Consider the following 21,340-nt stretch of genomic DNA (forward strand, 5'->3'; position numbering starts at 1 on the left):
TTAACCCCTGTCTACTGTAAAGTTCCATTATGGTATGCATGACATATCCTACAATCCAGCCAGCCCCATGTAATAACTCACCCCTCCCTCAGAGGAGCGCACAGTGGCCCTATTGTATAGAGTTCACCTTTTATTTGTGGTCCTTTTGAGATGACCCTGTGACTCACAACGAGCAGAGCTCCCACGAGAGGACACAACATGTGATTTATCAGTGACCAAGAGAAAAATACACTGGGATCACTGGAAATTTGTCACGCCTCTTATAACAGTGGCTCTCACTGATTCAACCCAGAGATATCTTATGACTTGCACATGACTTCCAAATATCTGGCTTTATGAAGCTTCAGACTCTCTGATCTACGATATGAGGTTTGTTTCCTTCATTATTCCCAGCAAAGTCTGCAGTTATTTGAAGGAAATTATGGTTTTATTTTTAAAGAATACTTCACTGCTTGGGATAATTGCCCTTTTGGCTTGAAAAATAAGCCAGGTCAGGTACGTAAAGGGCTGGAGGTAAAACTCAAAGCATTTGGATCCCCACCTAACATGTACCAAGTTCAATGCTGATGCCTGTTTTTACGGCAGCTGGAGGCCTTTTGATGCGACTGCTACTGCACCCCTTAAAAGGCAGTTCCCTTTAAGATCACAAACTACTGATACATAAATCATTAACTACTAGTCCTAACCAGTAGTTACATCTGTTTCTAGGCAAGTAAGGGTCAACCATTATGGCTTCTATTACCCCTGTAGGGTTTTTTGTAGTTTGCATTGTGGCTACTATGGCGTCCATGGAGGAGTCATGGGTTCTTTGGTTCTCCCCTTCTAACAGAATGATTGGAGTCAGGCTGACCATGATGCACCTTGTTACATTCCTTATTTGCAACCCAAAGTCAAAAGTGGGGAAGGTGGAAGTTGCTGAACCAAGATGAAAATATTTTCTTCCATTTTCCATCGTAGATTATGGGAAAATATATTCAAATGTATGTTATATTCTAGGCATATCCATAGTTATGAGACTCTCAGAGGCCTCCCACGTACAGAACAGTCTAAATAATTTTTAGATGTCCATCTATTTCTATTGTTTTTTTCGTATTGTTTTGTATGGTAACATGTTGAGTATTAGTCATAGCTTGGGCTGTCCTCTTTAATCATTCTGTTAGAAGGAGAGAACCCAAGAGTCCTTTGACAAAAAAAAGGTCCTCCTGCTGCTCCCACAGTGATCAGTTTTGTAATTTTTGAGGAAACCTGGCAATAATTGTTAAATTTCCCTACAGCACCACCACGAAAAATGAGAAATGAAGAATTACTCAGTGTCCATCCATGTCAATACGCTGTCTGTCTAATCTAGGACAGGACAGGTCCTCCAGAGCAAGAGACACTCCTTGGCAAAGAAATGAGGATCCTCAACAGAGGACCCACCTCCCTTTATTTCCAGAATTCCCTAATATTTCAGAATTTGCTAACTCAGGGTTTTCTAAACAAGACAACCCCAAATTTCACATTAACAGGGTTATCTGCTTTAAACAGCGGTCTTTTATAGCCACATGGGGGACATAATTTCTGGAAAAAAACACCACCCAGATCAACACACACTGTTGCCCCAGCCGCCCCATTTATCTGATACTATACATATTTTACATAGTTGAGTCACATTATTATGAGCACCAGCTAATATCCAGACTAACTCCTGTGGGTAGCATGAACAGCAGCTAGATGAGCAGGAAGTGACTCAATAAGGTCCTGGTAGGTTGTCACAGGTATCTGGAGCCATGCTGACTGCAGTGCAGAGGGTGCATGGCGGAAGATCCATAGGGCGAACATGATGATTGAGGTGATCCCACAGATGCTCAGTTGGGTTCAAGTTTTGGCAACTAGTGTGGTGCAGGTTAGGATTTGGAAGACTTGGTCATGCTCTTCCAATCAGTGTTGGATATTTCTAGCCATGTGACATATCGCATTGTTTTGCTGAAAGATCCCATCCACCCAGGGAAGACAATCAGCATGTACGTGATTTCCAAGGATGGACTCATAACCAAACTGAGATTGAGAGTGCCTTCCACATGGATGTGTGGGCCCAGACAGTGCCACAAAACCCTTCCCCCAGACCATAACGCTGCCCCAACCAGCTCGTGTTCTTCCAGATGTGGTTGCAGGGCGTTTGTTCTCTAATGTTTCTCAGCAGACACGCCAATGCCTATCCTTTCCCGAAGCAAAAAACATGACTCATCGGAGAAGGCAACCCTTTACCAGTCAGCATAGGTCAGATTCTGCCATGAAAATTGACTAGTGATGAGCGGCATAGGCAATATTCGAATTTGCGATATTTTGCAAATTTTTGGCCAAATATTCACCATAAATTAGCAAATTTAAGAATATGTGATCTCCAGTCATTGTTTACTTGATTGTGAAAATCGGCAATGTAATATATTCGCGATAAATTCACGATAAATTTGCGATTAGAATATTTAACACTATTCGCGAATACGAATATATAGCACTATATTCTAAATAATATATAGCACTATATTCTAAATAATATATAGCACTATTTTCTAAATAATACCGAATTCTCGAAGTGGTGATATTCGCAATTAAAATTCGTGATTCGAATATTCACGCTCAACACTAAAATTGGCGCCATTTCTGACGATGCAACTTTGTTAACAGAGATGCAGTCACCATCCGTCTGCTCCGGTGCCCGATGTTAAAAGTAGGAAGTGGTCATAATAATGTGACTCGACTGTGTAAAAATTCTAAACAAAATAAGGAAATCATTCTAATACTATAGTTAAGTGACACGTTGAACATTTAAAAAGGAAAAAAAAAAAAAGAGGAAACAAAATGGGCAGCAAACGTAATTTGGATAGCCCAAAAAATAAAAAAGTCAAAGGGTTAATAACGAGTTTTCACCTGAGGTTCCTGGTGCTCCTAATGGGCAGCTGACCTCAAGGAGGCACATTTGGCTCCAAGGCAGGAGTGATGCGGACAGTTATGTAATCTAGATCTGCAGAGTCTCGTGTAGATGGGTCACCACCTGGGTTATAAATAGAGGCATAGATCAGCGCACTGACACTTCTCCTGACTTTTATTAATGGCCAGAATCCAGGCAGACAATGCTTCTTTCTACAGCGTCCATGATGGGCAGCCAATTAAAGGTTAATACTATATCTACTAAAAGAGAGCACATTGTTCCCCAGAGACCCTGCAGATGACCGCCACATGGATGTATGAATATAGCCAGCCCCTGATGTCATAACATCATAGAATTTCTCTATCTATCTCATATCTATCTATTATTTATCTACGGTATATCTATCTATCTATCTATCTATCTATGTCTATCTTTATATCATTTGTATCCTTCCTTCTTTCCTTCCCCCCACTTCAAATGCAGTAGTCTCTCAGTTGGCCATATGCATTAGTATCTAATCTAGTATCAATTTAAAGGGGTTGTCCAGGTACAGAGCTGAACCCGGACATATCCCCATCTTCACCCCCGACCCCCCCCCCCCCCCCCCCTGAAATGAGCATTTGAGGATTTCATGCTCTGACGCTCTCCCATGCCATGCGTTTTACTCTCCTAAAAATGCCTTTGCCCTGTGCATGAAATGGTCGGGGGGTGAATATGGGGATTTGTCCGGGTTCAGCTCTGTACCTGGACAACCCCTTTAATTATGTATCTATCATCTATCTATCTATCTATCATCTATCTATTTATAATCTATCTATTATCTATCTATCTATCTATCTATCTATCTATTTATAATCTATCTATCTATAATATCTATCTATCTATCTATCCATTTGTATCTTTCCTTCCTCCGCTATATACGCAGCAGTCTCTCAGTTGGCCATATGCACATGTATCAGTAGTCAGAAGCCATATATAACCGCTCTGTACTCTGGCACTATGTGTTTCTCAGTCTTTAGGGATCTGGCTACACGGCGACATGTGTCGAGCAACAGGAAGTCATATGACAAAATCGGCTGCAGGTACCTGGTGATGTGTGTCGCAGAGAAGTTGTGTGACTTTTTTTGTAATGATAGTCAATGGTGTCGCAACACAACATGCGTCTGCAACAGCAGGTCACATTGCAACACCATTGACTATTATTACAAAAAAAGTTATTGTCACACGTCGTCGTGTGGCCGGACCCTAAAGGGCATCTGTCAGCAGTTTTGTACCTATGACTCTGGCTGACCTGTTACATGTGCACTTGGCAGCTGAAGGCATCTCTGTTGGTCCCATGTTCATATGTGCCCGCATTGCTGAGAAAAATGATGTTTTAATATATGCAAATGAGCCTCTAGGAGCAACGGGGGCGTTACCATTACACCTAGAGGCTCTGCTCTCTCTGCAGCTGCCACATCCTCTGCACTTTGACAGAGTCAGGCAGTGATATCATGATCACATCTGGTCCTGTCAATCAAAGTGGAGAAGTTGCAGAGAGAGCAGAACCTCTAGGTGTAATGGTAACGCCCCTGTTGCTCCTAGAGGCTCATTTGCATATATTAGATCTTCATTTTTCTCAGTAATACGGAGACATATGAACATTGGACCACCACAGATGTCTTCAGCTGCCAAGAGCATCTGCAACAGGTCAGCCAGTGTCATAGGTACAAAACTGCTGACAGATGCCCTTTAACTTCTTCCTTGACACCATTCTTCTTATCCTGTCCATGCGCCAATGTCCTTAGCTACAAAGTTCACTGCCTCCACAGAAGATCAAAACATGTGTCTGCTGTAATACTCTGCACTGCTGTGGACAATATCTTAGCTGCCTTATCCCGGTCTAGATCCAAAGGCCGGCTTCTTCGGTCTCTGAAACTTGCTGGGAGAATGTGGAGCAGGAGAGGCAATACATCACAGGCGGTGCCCGCAGTTATCCCAGGTCACAGTTTTCCATCTGTGATTGTGAAAGGATTGGGGAGAAACCAGACAAAACAAACCTGACTTTAGCAAATTAAAAGGCACTTTCATCCTCCTGACATAATGGATCCTAATAGAAAATATCAAGTAGGTGATTAGCGATATTGCCAGTAATCCCCTTAACCTCCAAACAAATCTAGATGTCTAGATACAACTCATCTGATTCCCATTTATTTTTCAAAGTCCCCTTGATCCTATTTAATACGTCGGCAATTTTTTCAGCAGTAGCTAAGAAAATAGAATCCAGTGCAGGGTAAATATTAGGGTTTCTTATAGACGTTTTATGGCCAAAGCTTAGACCGAAAAACAGGCCCCTGCAACGTCAGGAGGACATCTGTAAGGGAATGCTGGCCACATGGTCATCTTATATGGTCCATGTCTATCTATCGATCTAAAAAAATAAAAAAATAGAAGCAGCACTTCAAGTTGTATGAAATGGGTGGTGGACGCACTTTATGCACCCAGGCAACGTTTCAGCCCTACACATGAGGCCTTTGTCATTGTGTTTTTTGGATGTTTAGTGGATCCTGGTCTTGGGTTCCAGAGAAATTGCACCAATTTCTTCTATTGTGACACGTGCTGCTGTTTTCTCTGTTTATAGTCTATCTATTTCATATCTATTTATCTATCTATCCAAAAAACAAAGGCCTCATTGTGTTGGGCTGAAACGTTGCCTTGGGAATAAATGGGTCTTCACCCTTTCCCAGTAATTGGAGTGAGGCCTCACTTTTTGTTTTTTGGATCTTTCAGTGGAAGATTTTGTGTATCGGAAACAGTAACTTATTAATCACCAAACATATCAGCAATATGGGCTGGGCATAGCATTTCTACAGTATAGATCCGCGAAATATAGATGACATACGGATGTGTTCCGTGTGCGTTCTGTATTTTTGGCAGACCCATTGACTTGAATAGGGCCTCAGACAGTGATTTGCGGACAAAAATAGGACATGCACTACTTTTTTGTGGAGCAAAAATACAGAAATACGGAAACGGAGTGCACACGGAGTACCTTCCGCTGTTTTTGCGGACCCATTGACGTGAATGGTTTCGAATATGGTCCGGAAAAAAACCCCGGAAAGAAAGCGGAAAGAAAATACGTTCGTGTGCATGAGCCCTAAGGGTCCATTCACATGTCCGCAAAATGGGTCCGCATCCGTTCTGCAATTTTGCGAAACAGGTGCGGACCCATTCATTTCCAATGGGGCCAGGATGTGCTGTCTGCATCCGCATCATTTGCGGATCCGCACTTCCGTTCCGCAAAAAAATTTAATATGTCCTATTCTTGTCCGTAATTGTGCGATGTGCGGTCCGTAAAATGCGCAATGCATATTGCCCGTGTTTTGCGGATGCGCAATTTGCGGATCTGCAAAACACATACGGACATGTGAATAAACCCTAACTGTGATGCTGTCTTCTTTGCAATTGTATCTGTCTATCTATTTATCCATCTATTTCATATCCATCTCATATCTATCTTTCTATCTATCAGGTTTCGAACATGTATTCACTTCCAGTCTCTTAAAGGGTCAGTGCTTACTAACGTGACCCTGACTCCAGCCGATCCTTTTGTGCCCTAACCCTCATAAAGGCTCTTCCTACAGTATATCACTCTGGCCCTAAGGGCATGTTCACATCTGCGTTGGAGTCTCAATTCGATGCCTCCATCATAGAATTAATCAAAAATAAGACTTCTTTCTCCGCTAAAAAGAGGTTCTCCTGAGCCAAAATCAAACGGCCCCATTATAGTCAATGCAATCTGTACAGCTCTGTTCCTTTCAGTTATGTGCCGATATTTTGTTGTTCTGTAATGGAGCAGAACAATGGAAGTAATAGCACTATTGATAATGTGCCCTAAGCAGTAATGTCCTTTTGGTGAGTTATGACTTGTCTGTTCCTGCTACCTTAAGTTACGACCCAACTCTTGTCCACTGCCTGTCCTGACCTCCAACTGCTTCGACCCTCGCACTGTTTGATCACGATCACTGCCTACCATCTCTGTACTGGAATTTGGAAACTCACCTATGTTTCATCGATTTTTAATGGAAGCCAGTCCAGTAGTAGTAACCTGGGATACTCTTTTGCAAAGTCCATACCTCCTAGCCATGGTGAAGAATGCTCAATACATTAGGCTCCATTGTCTGGTTTAGCGCTAAGCCAAAGCTGTTGCTGTCCTGGTGGGTCACGTCTCCAGTCAGCCATTGTAACATCCTTTCCAATAGACACTGCAACATTAGCAGGCAATGGAGGAAAGAATCAGATGACGGGGTTCCTGACACCTATTTAGAGGCATGTAGGTTTTGGTTCAACACATAAAAAAAAAAAATTTATAGGACTTTTCATAAGTTTTGGTCATGATGTGAAAGCCAATAATGGTCTAAAAAAATGGATCTCTGGCAGAGCCATGGAACTCAGTTACATGTTCATGAGTCAACGATACTGTGACCCGCCTGAGAAGGTAAAATCATAAGGTTCTAAACTGAAAGAGAAGGCCTATTCTGTGGGCAACCTTGGACTGAGGTCCCTTCAGGCCACCCAGAGGACATGATCCATTAAATGATTCTCCTTGTCCATAAGTACATCTCTCTAACTAACTTATGCTTCCCTCGTCAGCAATGGCAACAAAGTGCAAAATAAGGACTTTGGACTGAGGTCCTTTCAGCCCATCCAGAGGACATGATCCATCAAAAAGGCATGGACACTTTTGAATTTCCATTGGGGTAACAAGGGTGCAGCAATTTACGTGTATGTTTTAAGTTCATCTTAGCCCATTTAAATGTCAGATTTGTGGCTGGCATGTAATTCTACATTTCGACATTGAGCTTTGACATCAGTGGAAACATTGGTAGTCTCCAAGTATTTCCAGTATTGATACATAAGTCGAAGCTAAATGCAATGTATTTGATTTATTTTTAATTTGCCGTGTCGACCTTGTCAAATGCAGGAACCTGTTCAGATTTCACATAGATGTTTTAATAGCTGTAGCCGTCCAGTGTCCAAGAATTCCCATCTGCTGGTTATTATAGACGATTCCTGGGAATAGATAGGAGGCATTGTCTAGTCCGGAGCTGGATCACGGGAAGCGCCTACGAATCTGGCATATTACTGTTGTTCTAATTAGCTCTTCCAAGCATGACACCCAAAATGACGCTGCCTGTAACAAATTATTGTACGGATAACATGAATGAATAAGAAATATACAAGTCCTGGTCAAGTCAATATACATTTAAGGTTTCTGGGGCTGTCGTCGTCTGGGGCTGTCGTTGCCCCCCCCCCCTTTTTTTTTTTAACAGATATTCTACTCTAGATCAATACCATAGAGCTCGTCTTGTTGGACAATCCCTACATGTAAGAAATGATCCTTGAATATATAACAGATCATAAATTGCTGAGACCCACAGAGAATGGAGAAGGAATCTCACAGTGTTCAATTTTCCTGTAGTGGCACCACAGGAGAAATGAAGCATTACACAGGACAGGTCCTCCAGAGCGAAAGAGGCTCTTTCTCCACTCTGGACAACTCTTATAGAATAACTATCTTCTTCTCTAGGTGAAGAAACCAGTTCGCATCTGGCATGGACCAGGTCATCATTTGAATGTTAGTAAAATGAAAATGATAGGTGTTTTAGATGGAAGTAATATGGGTAGATATGACATTTATATGTAGGTCCTTCCTGTCCATAGCAGATTTTAGTACTGGTAGTGCTGACCTTCTGAACCAGAGGTCAAAGTGGAGTTTGGGAGTAATGACCTTTCAGATATATTTGCACTGACCCTTAATAGTCACCCTCTAGTACTCACACAAAGTAAAGCTGTAAGACGTGGAAAATGGGACAGATGGTAGCAGCAGGACGCCTTGTTTCCCTGTCTACTATATAATATGTGGGTAGGTGCCACAGAATGTTCTAAGTAGACTTTTTTTAAATTGTTTTGTAGTAATGTTTCACCTTCAACTTTTATTTAGAATCTGCACATGCAAAATGCAAGTTATTAACTTTAAAATGCCTTTAATTCCAAGGTGCTGTAATCTAAAAGAGGGTGTACATACATAATATAAAACAAAAAATACAGTATAATAAGTAATAGTAAAAAGTACAATAAGCATGAACTTGTTAGACTGGTGCAGAGGAGCTGAGGACCCTGCCCCTGAGGGCTTACAAGCTATATGTTTTAGTCACGTGCCCGAATTATCAAAATACAGAGGTGTTCCATCTAGATTACATTAGATGTAATTAACACGTAATTATTGTAGGCTCTTTAAAAAATATGGAAAATGCAACTCCTGAATGATTTTTCAGACCTTTAGGAAAACACAAAATTCTAATTTTTCCTGGCTCACATGGGTCCTCTATTCATAAAAGACATGCTCAGCATAAGAGCCCTCCACCTACCATGTGCTAATTATAATAGAGTTGGTTTTTTTATACTGTGATGAGCAACAGGGTAACAATGTTTTGAACTTGTGAATTTCAGGCTCCATATCTCACCACCCACTACAGCTTTGTAAGTGAGACTACCATCATTTTATAGACAATCATCTTGGCTATCTCATACATAAAATGGACTTGTAACTATTTAGCATATGATTAGTTATGCAGATTCTTGTCATGTAACTGCATTGTTACTGTTTTGCTCCTAAAATTCTAAATTTTAATTTCAATTATTTTGTAAATCCACCTTTGGTTTTCAGCACTGCCTGAATCCTTCTAGGCATGCTCTTGATCAGATTCAAGCATGTCTCGACTGAAATCTGTTCCCAGGTCTCTTCTACCCGTTCCCAATGTTGGTGTGACTCACTTGGCTATGAATACAGCTTTTTCTTTAACTCTTCCCACAAGTGTTCGATTGGGTTGAGGTCAAGGGACTGTGGGGGCCAATCCAGCACCTCTACTTCATTGTCATTGAACCATTTCTTTGCCAATCTTGAGGTATGCTTCAGGTTGTTGTCCTGCTGGAACACTATGTCATCATTTTCAAAACCATAGTACTGAATCTTTGAGACCATCATCGATACAGGTCAAGTATCCAATGCCTTTTTCTGTGAAACAACCCCATATCATCCGGCTTTCCTCCACTTGACAGTTCCTTCAATTTATTAATCTGTTTTGATCCCCCCCTTTCCCTTCAATACCCATTTGCACCCATCAGAGCCCAGTCTATTGACTTTCATCTCATCTCTCCAAATCACCCATTTCCAATCTTCTACTGTCCACTGTTTGTAATTTTTTGCAAACTCAAGCAAACGCTTCTTAGGACGATATTGGAGTCGAGATTTCTTCACCTTTTTTCGGGCCACCATTCCAGACTTGTGTAATCCACACCACACGGTGCTTGCATGGACGTTAGAACCGATAGATCTTGTGATGAGCCAACTTGTTGACTCCAATACTTTGCCTGGACGTCCATCTCTTGGCTTTGGAATGGATGGACAGACTGTATTTCGTATTCTTCCAACTGAGATACCGCAATCGATGAGCTGGAGGATGCTGTATCTCTCTTCTTGGGAAATATTGCCATGACTGCTCCTGGATTTGAACCAGTAACCTTTCGCTTGGGAATCAGACTAATATCACACTGAGCTATTAGGGAATGTGAGAACAGGCTGTAATTTCGGGGATGTTCGGGGATTTGACAGGTTTCCAGATGCTAGAATTATTGTCCATACGTGTTTCAAAAGGGATGTGTCACCCAATTTCCTCAGGGGACTTTCAATAAGGTGCACTCTTAGTTGATGCGTATGGCAGTAAAAGCTGCTGAAGTTGCATGTGGCAAACTTGAAAGCATCGCCATGCCTCCTGGTTTAAATCTTCTGACATTGCGTGCTGGCCCCACCACCTAGGGATGACATGTCCTATGCTCCACATCATCATGCTGCTGGGGCAGCTACCAGCAGACGATGGTGGTTCCGTCCCACGTTGATGACGTATAGTGCGTCCTATGCCATCACAGGGCCTAGACACCATGTGGCAAGTGAGCACTTCCCTACTGATGACGTGATCTGCTCCACTGTAGGCTGTGCTCGTGGGTCAGGCAGAGAGAGTGGTCTACACCTCTAGCAAGACAGAGGACTATGTGCCTCATTAATAACGAGCACAAAAAAGAAGGGGAGCTGGGGGGACTGCCATCTCATCCCTCCTTGTCCCTAAGTACATCTCTCTAACTAACTTATTGGTTCCCTCATCAGCAATGGCAACAGAGTGCAAAATAAGGACCTGACACATACCAGATCATAGTTTCTAACAGTCCTGCATTTGCATAGGCTGTCCCTGTTTTTTAAGAGAAGTTCTAGCAAATATTTGTCCCAGTTAATATCTGGGGTGAAAGATTTTAAATTGGCCATTACCTGTTATAGTAATCCAGTAAGTAATAAACACTATAAAATAAATAGAGTAAGAGGCTAGGCACTTCCTTTATTGCACCTGCGATCACGTTAACACCAGGTGTCTCAGGGGCAGAGTAGAGCTGCAGGGTCTTAGCAGACCCTGAACAGTTGTGCCTGTGTACAATGCCCCCACAGGAGGCTATTTTCCCCTGTAACTGGGGTTTCTTTAGATGCCCCACTTACTGAAAGAAAAAGTGGAAACTACAAAAAAAATTGTTGTCCCTCAGATGTTTTTTAATGACCCCTAGGGAACATATTATCTGCCAAAAATAAGTAAAAAAATAAATAAAGTACAAATAAAACATTCAAAAAAATCAAATCAACCAAAACTGTCACCATAGTGGCCCTGTTCATGAAAAACTATACATATTGCATATAAAAAAACTGACAGACAAAATAGATAACCCATTATAATAATTTATTTTGGTGTCTACATAAAAAAAAAATCATATTTTTCTTGTAATAAATATTCCAGTAATTTCTTTAATACAAAAACATCATTAGGTAACACTTTGGAGATAAAAGCTAAATGAATCAGCTCTCGAAAGTCATAAAGTATTTGTAAGACCTACAGTAGTTTTCTTAAATTTGACAGGAAGTGCTATCCACACACAGGAAGTAGTCAGTCAGACTTGTTTTCATAACCCACTTGCAGTTATTAAATTCATAGATTTGTCTATCACTCCTCCCGTCACACTACACAAACGTGGGCGTATTCAACAATAACTTACAGATGATCTGCCATTCACTTGTTCCGGCAGCTGCAGACTTTTATATTCTTAATTCAGGCCTTTAGGGATTTTTATGTTTCCCATGAAGCTAAAATAATTCTAATTAAAAGGTAAAAAAAATCCAAACATTTTCATCCCTAAAGGCATTTTTTATTTTAGGCATAAATATTTGTTTGTTGGGAGAAACAATTTTTCAGTTTTTTATGCCTTCGATCAATTAAAAAAATAAAACTATCGGAAATTTTTTGGTCACACAATTTACATTTATTTGACTTAATTCTTTCATTACTTGTCACAGAACTTTTTTTTTTTGCAAAAGTAGTAACAAAATGTCATTCCATTTTCTTCTCTCGTCAGCGCTGTGCTGTAGAAGCACTTGTGGTGAACACGCAGACTCTTATGGTGCTTGCTGTCAAAGCCATTTATTTATGCAACTGCCTTCGAAAGGCCCGAGGCCTGTAAGCAGCCATGAAAGATTTCAGAGTCATGGTGTGGGGTCATGAGAGGAAAAAAAAAAAAGCACAAAAAAGTTTAGAAAAAAAAATCCCTGTGCTGGTTATGAGAAAGGATCTGACACAGGAAATAGTCACATATGGCTCTGATTTGTAACGTCCGGGACTTCCCTTTCAAATCTCATTATATCCACAGCTCAGAGCTGAGTGTGGCATTCGTTTCTTGTTCTGCTCGTCCAGTGAAATTACCGTGCAGCCCAAAACAGATGGTAGCGAGGTGATGGCTTCTTCACTTTATGGCGAGAGTCCGAAATTGCATTTGTACATTAGGCCCAGCGAGGCTGACAGTTTTAAAGCAGCCTGTGAACATCAACACGGCCCTGCTGTGTCTTAAGAAATCACAGGATGGGTTAGAAAAATAAAGCCTACCTATCCTGTGCTATTAAAGACTGTACTATATGTCAGGATTTAGATTTTCTGGTGTATTCTGTGAAGATGGTGAAAAAAATATAGTAAATGTTAAATTTTTTGTATAAATTGAGTTTTTATTTTATTTGATCTAATAATGTATGCATTTTATTATTTTAATTGTGCTTTAGACTGTTTTATTTAATGTATTATTTAATTTATTTTTCAGATGCTTTAGACAATTGTATTTTTATTTTATTTCTTATTTTAGACTATTTTAAGCCTTAAGACAATTTTCTTTTAAATTGGAATTCGCCGGGAGAAAATGAAAAGTGTGCACCGATTTTCTTCAGATGAAAGGCATAGAAAAGCACTTAAAGTATGCATTACATTATTAAACCTTAGTAAGCAAACATCACACTCAGTGACCAATGAGGCATTACAAAATATACTAGGTCATGAATTACAAAAAAAAAACATTAAATCATCGAGGATTACAAAGAGCATTAGACTACCAGTGATTGCTAAAAGCATTAGACCAACAGGGATTACAAAAACCACAAGACCACTAGGCGTTACAAAGACCACTAGACCACCAGGGATTGCAGAAAACACTAGCAAGAACGCTATGGATTAAAACATCTCTGTAGCACCTAGGATTGCAAAGGCCACTAAACCACCAGGACTTCCACAATGAACAGTAGCCCATCAAGAACCACAATTGTCACTTGAGCACTTAGAATTACAAAGGGCACTAGACCACTAGGGATTAAAAACGGCACTGAAGCACGAGACATTGCAAAAGTTACTAGAGCTCCAGGGGTAACAAAAACCCCTTGACTACCTGGAAATAGCAAAGAGCACTAGACCACCAGGGATCACAAATGATACCACTTCATTTTGTTATGAGATTACCATATTCTTTCTTCACAAACTGGAATTAAGATGTTGATCAATAGATTAGGATTTGGATCAATGGATTAGGGTTAGGATCAATGTTGCAGCTGCTTGCACTGAGGAGGTTCTGAGGAAAGGCACTAGTCTCACCAGCGATTTGCAATATGGCAGCTGACTTCCTATGGTCAGCTCTATGGTACAGTTGCTTGTTGGTGTGCTTCCCAAGGTTGGTTTGTTTTGAGCAACAGTCTTCAAATCTTTGATTTTGCCAGATGTCCTTAGACAACATCTGACCACTGTTATAGATCTTTTTGAGCCAAATGACTAAATTTCTAATTCTAGAGGTATCATACAAAAAGTATAGAAAAAACTGGTTTATGGAACTCCATTCTTTACCACATGTAAAGAAAAATATAGAAATACATAAAAACACAACAGCTTGTGTCTAGACAAAAACTATTGAAGTAAAAAACGTGGTTCTATCTTCCGTTCTGTATAGATGTGCAAGGGAAGTGTGAAGATTCACAAAGACCTGGTGGTTCATATTCCTACTTTTTGCTTTAGATCTTGAAAAACTGGACACTTTGAGTATTTGTCTTTATGGAAATATCATTCAGAAAAAAAAAACATGCCATATTTCTATGGGCAGAACATCTGGCCCACCCTCTAACACTTAGGCCTCTTTCACACGGGAGTCGCGTGTGAGGGCCGGATAAGATGCGGGTGCATCGGGGGAAAATCGTGCGATTTTGCCTGCGAGTGGGGTGAGCTTTGTATTTGATTGCGTTACGTTCTTCTGTTTTTTCCGAACGAGTGCAATGCATTTTGAACGGGCATGAGAAAAAACTGAATGTGGTACCCAGACCCAAACCCGGACTTCTTCACTGAAGTTCGGATTTGGGTTAGGTATTCTGTAGATTTTAATATTTTCTATAAGGGAAAATAATAGCATTCTTAATACAGAATGCTGAGTAAATTAGGGATGGAGGGGTTAAAAAATAAAAATAAAAAAATTAACTCACCTCTTCCACTTGTTTGCGCTGTCCGGCTCGTCTTTTTTCTTCTTTGAGGAACTGGGAGGAAAAGGACCTTTGATGACGTCACTGTGCTCATCACATGGTGATGGACCGTGTGATGAGCGCAGTGACATCACCAAAGGTCCTTTTCTCCCAGGTCCTCAAAGAAGAAGAAAGAAGATGAACCAGGCAACGTGAACAAGTGGATGAGGTGAGTTTAATCTTTTTTTTTTATTTTTTAACCCCTCCATCCCTAATTTACTTAGCATTCTTAATAACCATGTTATAAAGAAAATAATACAATTTAAACAACACCGATCCCAAACCCGAACTTCAGTGAAGAAGTCAGATTTTGGGTCTGGGTACCACATTCAGTTTTTTCTCCCGCGCGTGAAAATGCATTGCACTCGCGCGGAAAAAAAAAATGAATAACGCAATCGCATACAATACTCAACCCACTTGCAGGCAAAATCGCACGATTTTTCCGCGACACACTCGCATCCTATCCGGCCCTCACACGCGACGCCCGTGTGAAAGAGGCCTTATGGTGAACCTTATATTTCCCTACATTGAATATAAAATAAAGCAAAATACCATGTTCTGAGCACCATATTATTTTTGAATTCAGTCTTTAATGCTTGACAGAAAAGGTCCTTAGCTCCAAATCAGGAGACTTGGGCAGAAAACATGAAGGTTTGGATTCAATTTTCTTAACATGAAACAGAGCCTAGATAGTCTTGCTGTTCTATCAAACATCTCAGCATTCACAGGTCACTCTTTTCAATTCATTGGTTTTGTTATCCTCCCTGACCAGTCTCTTTGAGGAAGAGCCCGGGGGCTATTATGCTCCTGCCCTTCGCGTGCTACATTGGGCGTCTCTTCTTCACTTGCATTATGAGAGTCAGCTGTGAGTAGGCTTCAGTTATTGTCTCTTTCTCTTGCAGACCTCTTACAAGAACCCCTGCTTGGAGGTTCATGATGAAGTAATCCGATTAGGCCTTTTTCAGGGAGAGTACATAAGGAGTTCCTTTTTTTCTTTTTTCAATGTGCTACTTAGCGGATAAATGTGTTTTGTGGGAAATTGTAAATGACATTATGATTACTAAGGCCAGTGTGGGTTTCATTTAAAAGTGATCAAAATCAACAGGCCGCAGAAAATTAGGATTGGCAGGAGAATATCCCAAGTGAGAGAGTCTCTTCATGTAACTACCGAAAAGATGTTAACTATTTCAGTGTCTGAAGGAGACTCTTGTATTTAAATGCCCATGAAATCCTTTCAGGAAAAAGATATAATCAGGTTCTCACACAACTAAGAGGTTGCAAGAATCTTAGAAAAGGCAAAACATATGAATAAAAGAAACAATAGAAAAAAATATAATAAAAGGGCAGATCTATTAACTGATCCCATTTGCTTCTTTAAGGGTACTTTCACACTTGCGTAGTAAAATCCGTCAGGCAGTTCCGTCACCAGAACTGCCTGCCGGATCCGAAAATCCGTGTGCAAACGGATGGCATTTGTAGACGGATCCGGATGTTGATCCGTCTAACAAATGCATTGAAACACCGGATCCATCTGTCTGGTGTCATCCGGAAAAACTGATCCGTTATTATTATTTTTTGATTTTTTAAAGGTCTGCGCATGCACAGACTGGAAAACCGGATCCGTTTTTACGGAACACTTGGTGCCGGATCCGGCATTAATGCATTTCAATGGAAAATAATGCCGGCAAATTTTGGTCGGAGAAAAACATGCTGCAGTATTTTCTCTGGCCAAATACCATAAGAGTGACTGAAGTGAAGACATCCTGATGCATACTGAACGGATTGCTCCCTATTCAGAATGCATTAGGACTGATCAGGTTTTTTTCTCGGTATTGAGCCCCTAGGACGGAACTCAATACCAGAAAAGAATAACGCTAGTGTGAAAGTACCCTAAGAGTAAGGGAAATCACACACACACACCACTTTGGCCAATTTTTGGTGGGACCTGCTGATTAATGTACATGGGACTATCCTGAATCCCTCCTTCCCTCAACTGTAGATATATTTTTTGGTGGAATCAAAACATATTGGGACACATTAACTAATGGGAGTGCACCTAGACCTTGGCTTACTGATGGGTGTGGCTGTACAGGAAAGGGTATGGCATGGTGGAAAATGGGCGTGACTTAAGATGTAAAATTTTTAGCCAAAATGGGGTTGTCTGAGTTTTTGCTATTAATGGCCTATCCCTAGGATTAGAGGGGGTCCAACTACTGGCAACCCCGCCGATCAGCTGTTTTAAGATGTCATGTGATGTCATGTTCATCAATCACATGGCCTAGATGCAATGCAGTCCCATTCAAGTGAATGAGGCTGAGCTACAATACCAAGTACATATAGTAGAGTCCCATTGGCTTAAATTAGACTGAGTTGTGCCTAGGCCACGTGATCGATGAACATGACATCTTCAAACAGCTGATTAGCGAGGGTGTCTGGAGTCGGACCCCCTCTAATCTGATATTAAAGACCTATACTAAAGATAGGCCATTAATAGCAAAAACTCAGACCACCCCTTTAACTTTAGATCAGCTATCGTTCACTGTATAGTAGAGTATAAATGTACATGTGAAGATGGGTGTGACAGTGCGACTTTCTGTGAGAAGCTGTGTATAGTAGTAATCCAACATGCCCAATCCTTCTTTCCTTTGATTTCTGCCATTGAGTTTGTTGGAAACCTCTACTGCAGATTCGATCAGCTGGAGGTGGTATCTGTTATACGATGTTCTGGAAGAGCGTTGTAGCTTCTTTTATGAATAGAGTGTGAACACAGCATACGACCATCAACTGAACCCAAAAATGTGTTGGGTACAGTACCAAAGATACTTTGCTAATGACAACCCAAGCTGTTTTCAGGCATTCCAATTTATGACTTCTAGGCATGAAACATGTTCCAAATGAGTGATGTCAGATAGGTACAGTTAACCGTTTTTTTTTTTTATTTGGGGGGGGGGGGGTTATATATGGAAAACTTAGGTTTGAAAGCCAGAAGAAGCCTTACTGTCTGCTTACATGTTATCTAGGTTGATAGACTGAAAGGTCTTCTGCACCAACATGAATATCATGAATAAACTTTTATTCTATTTGATTATTTTATTCTAAAATGTTCTTAATTTCTACATTATTATTTTCCTCCCAGGGATTTACAAGAAGGATGAATCTTTGCTCCTACAAATCTGAATCTCATGCTAACATATGTCAACAGATTGACCACACAGTCGTCATCCTCGAAGTCATCGCAAATGTCATTAAACCCGTCTCACCAGTATTATCCATCACCAACAACTTTATCCAAGTGTTTGTCAGTAGACAGAACCCTCACAATCGTTGCTGTGACAAAGCCGACAAAACTTTTTACTCCATCCTACCAGCTGAAAAAGTTTCTAAAGTGTGTTTCAATGGCCCAACTCCCAAGGCGATTAGACTTCGTCTCAATGCTAGTCAGAACTCTACTAAACTTATTTTGGCTCTGTTTTATGATGTCCCTAATAGTTTCTCTATTGTGTGGAGAGGTAGGAAATACTCAACCATTCTCTATGACGATGAGCCCAAATTTCAAAGTAGCGACCAGATTTCAAGCTTTTTTCAGTTTCCGAGAGAATTTGTTATACGTCATTCTGCAAGGAGATGAGCCAGTGGAGGTATGGACCAATCTGTCCATTCACTTATTTTTGTATGTGGCTTTGGGAACAAGCCAGCAATTGCGCAACCAACTGCCATCACACCTGGCTACATTTTTGAGGCATTGCGGCATCTCAGGTAACAGTAGTGCAAAATTTACAAGGAACGGCCAAGACATTAGAGGCCATGATGGATAACCACTCTAAGCGTTACCGCCACTGCCCTCCTGTACATCAGGAAAGACCAAGAGTTAAACGTCACTCTGAGGCACCTCTTAAAGTCGACCATGCCAAACATGCACATGAAAACCTAGAAGTGCTCATTGTGGAAATCCAGGACTTTGTTATGCCAGAAAATCTGACTACACCCTCTTCTTTGACCTATGGAAGCTTACAGAACATTGCAACACATATTATTGGTGGACTACAGACTGGAGAACTTGAGAAGGCCGTACCTATGAATATTGACTCATTGATGGTGATTGAGCCAGCTCCTTGGAACAACAGCAGGTAATACAGGATAGCTAGTAGACCAATGATGCTATAAACACATCTATAATAATATGCTAATTTCTTCATAGCTGATACGACCCATTAGAGAAGGATATGATTATATATTATATGTTCATCTTAGAACTGAATTTACAGCTTAAATACATTAGATTAGTTATTCGCAACTGAATTACTTAATTTATTATACCCCAGAGCTGCACCCACAACTCTGCTAGTTGGCTTAGTGAACAAGCAGAAATGCCCTGTCTGCAGAATTGTGAATGCAGCTCTGAAGTACAATACAAGCTTTAACCTAGGATAAAGTAATGTAACGCATTTACAAAATGACTTGTCTAAATGTAAACTGTAAAATGGAGTTCAAAGGTGGACCTATGCTTATTTGACATTTATGCCAAACCAACACCATGTTTGTTCGACTGCTTCTGTTGCATGTATAGACTTTAAAGGAGATTGCTGTGTATGTGATTTGCCAGTTTTCCACCTAGGTAGGTAGACTGAATGTGATCACCGCCTGTAGCCTTGCTGTGCAGCAGAGTGGTAAGTCCCTTACCACAGGGTGGTTGTAGTAATTACACTAAACTCTTTAAAGATTTTTATAGCATATCTACAACTTTTAGGTTCCCCATCTAGTGGGAGAAGGTTGGGTCCCCCAACCTTATCCCACTAGATGGGGAACCTAAAAGTTGTAGATATGCTATAAAAATCTTTAAAGGGTTTAGTGTAATTACTACAACCACCCTGACAAGTCACTACAGGTATGGCTTCACAAACTATTGGTGATCAGCTGATTATGGCCATGCATTTCAGCACTAGAGTCACTGCAATAAAATATAACGTAACATGCCGCACATTCAAATGAATAGCTTACCATGTAATACAGCGGTTCTTCAGCTACAATGGTCTTAAGGCAGCTATACTCATTCAGTAGCTGTCGGTTGAATGATCATTTGGTCGACAGCATTTCTAACCACCTCATACACATACACGTTTGGTTTGATCAAAATGATATGTGTATTTAGAGGGGAGATGCTTATCTAGACTTATCCCCCAGGAAATATTTAGTTTGCCCGATTCTTTTCTCCCAAGACATCACCTATCGGAGAAGAGTTGGGAGATCCCTACATGAGTTAGATTTTTTTGTCTGATGTGTATGGGGTTTTTTAGGTTACAATATTTTCAGCATACAATGGCCTTTCCTGAGCCATTGAGTTATGACCAGCGGGTGAGAACCCGTTGCCCCACTTGACCAACTCCCTCTGAGGGCAATGTCAAGCACACCCCTCATTCTTCACACGATACCTCTTATGGTGTGGAGAAACTTTCCCGAGGGGTGTACCAGGTGCTACCTCAGAGGGGAATTGGAACACGAGGGACTCTGGACCTCTAGGTAACACAATACACCCAGTGGATGCTGGGAGGCCAGAGGCTGATCAGACGAAAGTGTAGTCAGGGTACAAAGGCAGAAGTCAGGGCAGGCGGCAGTCAGGCAAAGTCCATAAACATGGGTCAGGGCAGGCAGCAATCAGGCAAAGTCCAATACATAGAATGACAATAACCAACATAACACCTTTGCTCAAATAGGAAACTAGACAAGCTAGGAACTTAAGTTGCTTAGGTGCCTTGCTGTAGTAGGAGGCACCTTTAAATACCTCCTGCAGACCAGTTATAGTCAAGGGAAGATAAAGGGAGTGCATAGGCTGCCTCACAAAGGGAGGAGAGACACTCCCGCACACACCCTAAATACACTCAAGGAACTCGAGCCAGAGTGTAAGCTCTGCTCAGAGCCAGGACAGAAATGCTGGTGGCAGGAATGCAAACCACAACTAAGAACCGCGCTGCCTGCGCCTATCAGCATGGAAAGAAGTCAAGAAGCTTGGCGCCCGTACCTGCGTGTGGGGACAGAATCGCAGGTACAGGGAGCTGGGCTAACATATTGTAACTTGAAACCACATTCAACATACAATACCACTGGCAATCCGGATATTTCTCCCTTGTGGTTGGCTGAAAGGCCTAGTCCATTGGACAGGAATTTACTGGAAAGATACCTGTATGACTGCAGTGCTTGAACTGATTGGATCTTGTGGTGCCCACTGCCCTCTACAATACAGGGCAGTACCACATGTTTGGTAATGCCCTTTATCTCTGCCAGAATGAGCTTCCCCCTTTAGACAACATGTGATGTTAGCTCCAGTGTAGTTTTCTGGTACTTACTGTATGTTCTGAACAGGACCTAGAAGAAGCTGCTGTCTTTACAGATAGTGATTTACACAGTTTTCACTAGCATTTCTGACTCTTATATGTAAGGGACTTGACTTTATCTGTATTAGTTATCTTCTTAATATTCCTATTTAT

The 21,340-nt window shown here is 41.0% G+C and overlaps 2 protein-coding genes across 2 annotated transcripts in view; both read left to right on the top strand.

Moving 5' to 3' along the window:
- The window catches only part of LOC122934681 (fibrocystin-like), a 76,197-nt gene extending 58,077 nt beyond the window's left edge, over positions 1 to 18,120 (top strand). The window contains exon 6 of the mRNA XM_044290321.1: positions 17,995 to 18,120. Within this exon, the coding sequence (XP_044146256.1) occupies positions 17,995 to 18,035 (41 nt within the window). The 3' untranslated portion in view covers positions 18,036 to 18,120. The remainder of the gene's footprint in view (positions 1 to 17,994) is intronic.
- A 533-nt stretch (positions 18,121 to 18,653) lies between these two features.
- The window catches only part of LOC122934682 (fibrocystin-like), an 84,024-nt gene continuing 81,337 nt past the window's right edge, over positions 18,654 to 21,340 (top strand). The window contains exon 1 of the mRNA XM_044290322.1: positions 18,654 to 18,985. Coding sequence (XP_044146257.1) covers positions 18,663 to 18,985 — 323 coding nt within the window. The 5' untranslated portion in view covers positions 18,654 to 18,662. The remainder of the gene's footprint in view (positions 18,986 to 21,340) is intronic.

The sequence above is a fragment of the Bufo gargarizans genome, chromosome 4 (genome assembly GCF_014858855.1).
Source record: "Bufo gargarizans isolate SCDJY-AF-19 chromosome 4, ASM1485885v1, whole genome shotgun sequence".
NCBI classification, from domain to species: domain Eukaryota; kingdom Metazoa; phylum Chordata; class Amphibia; order Anura; family Bufonidae; genus Bufo; species Bufo gargarizans.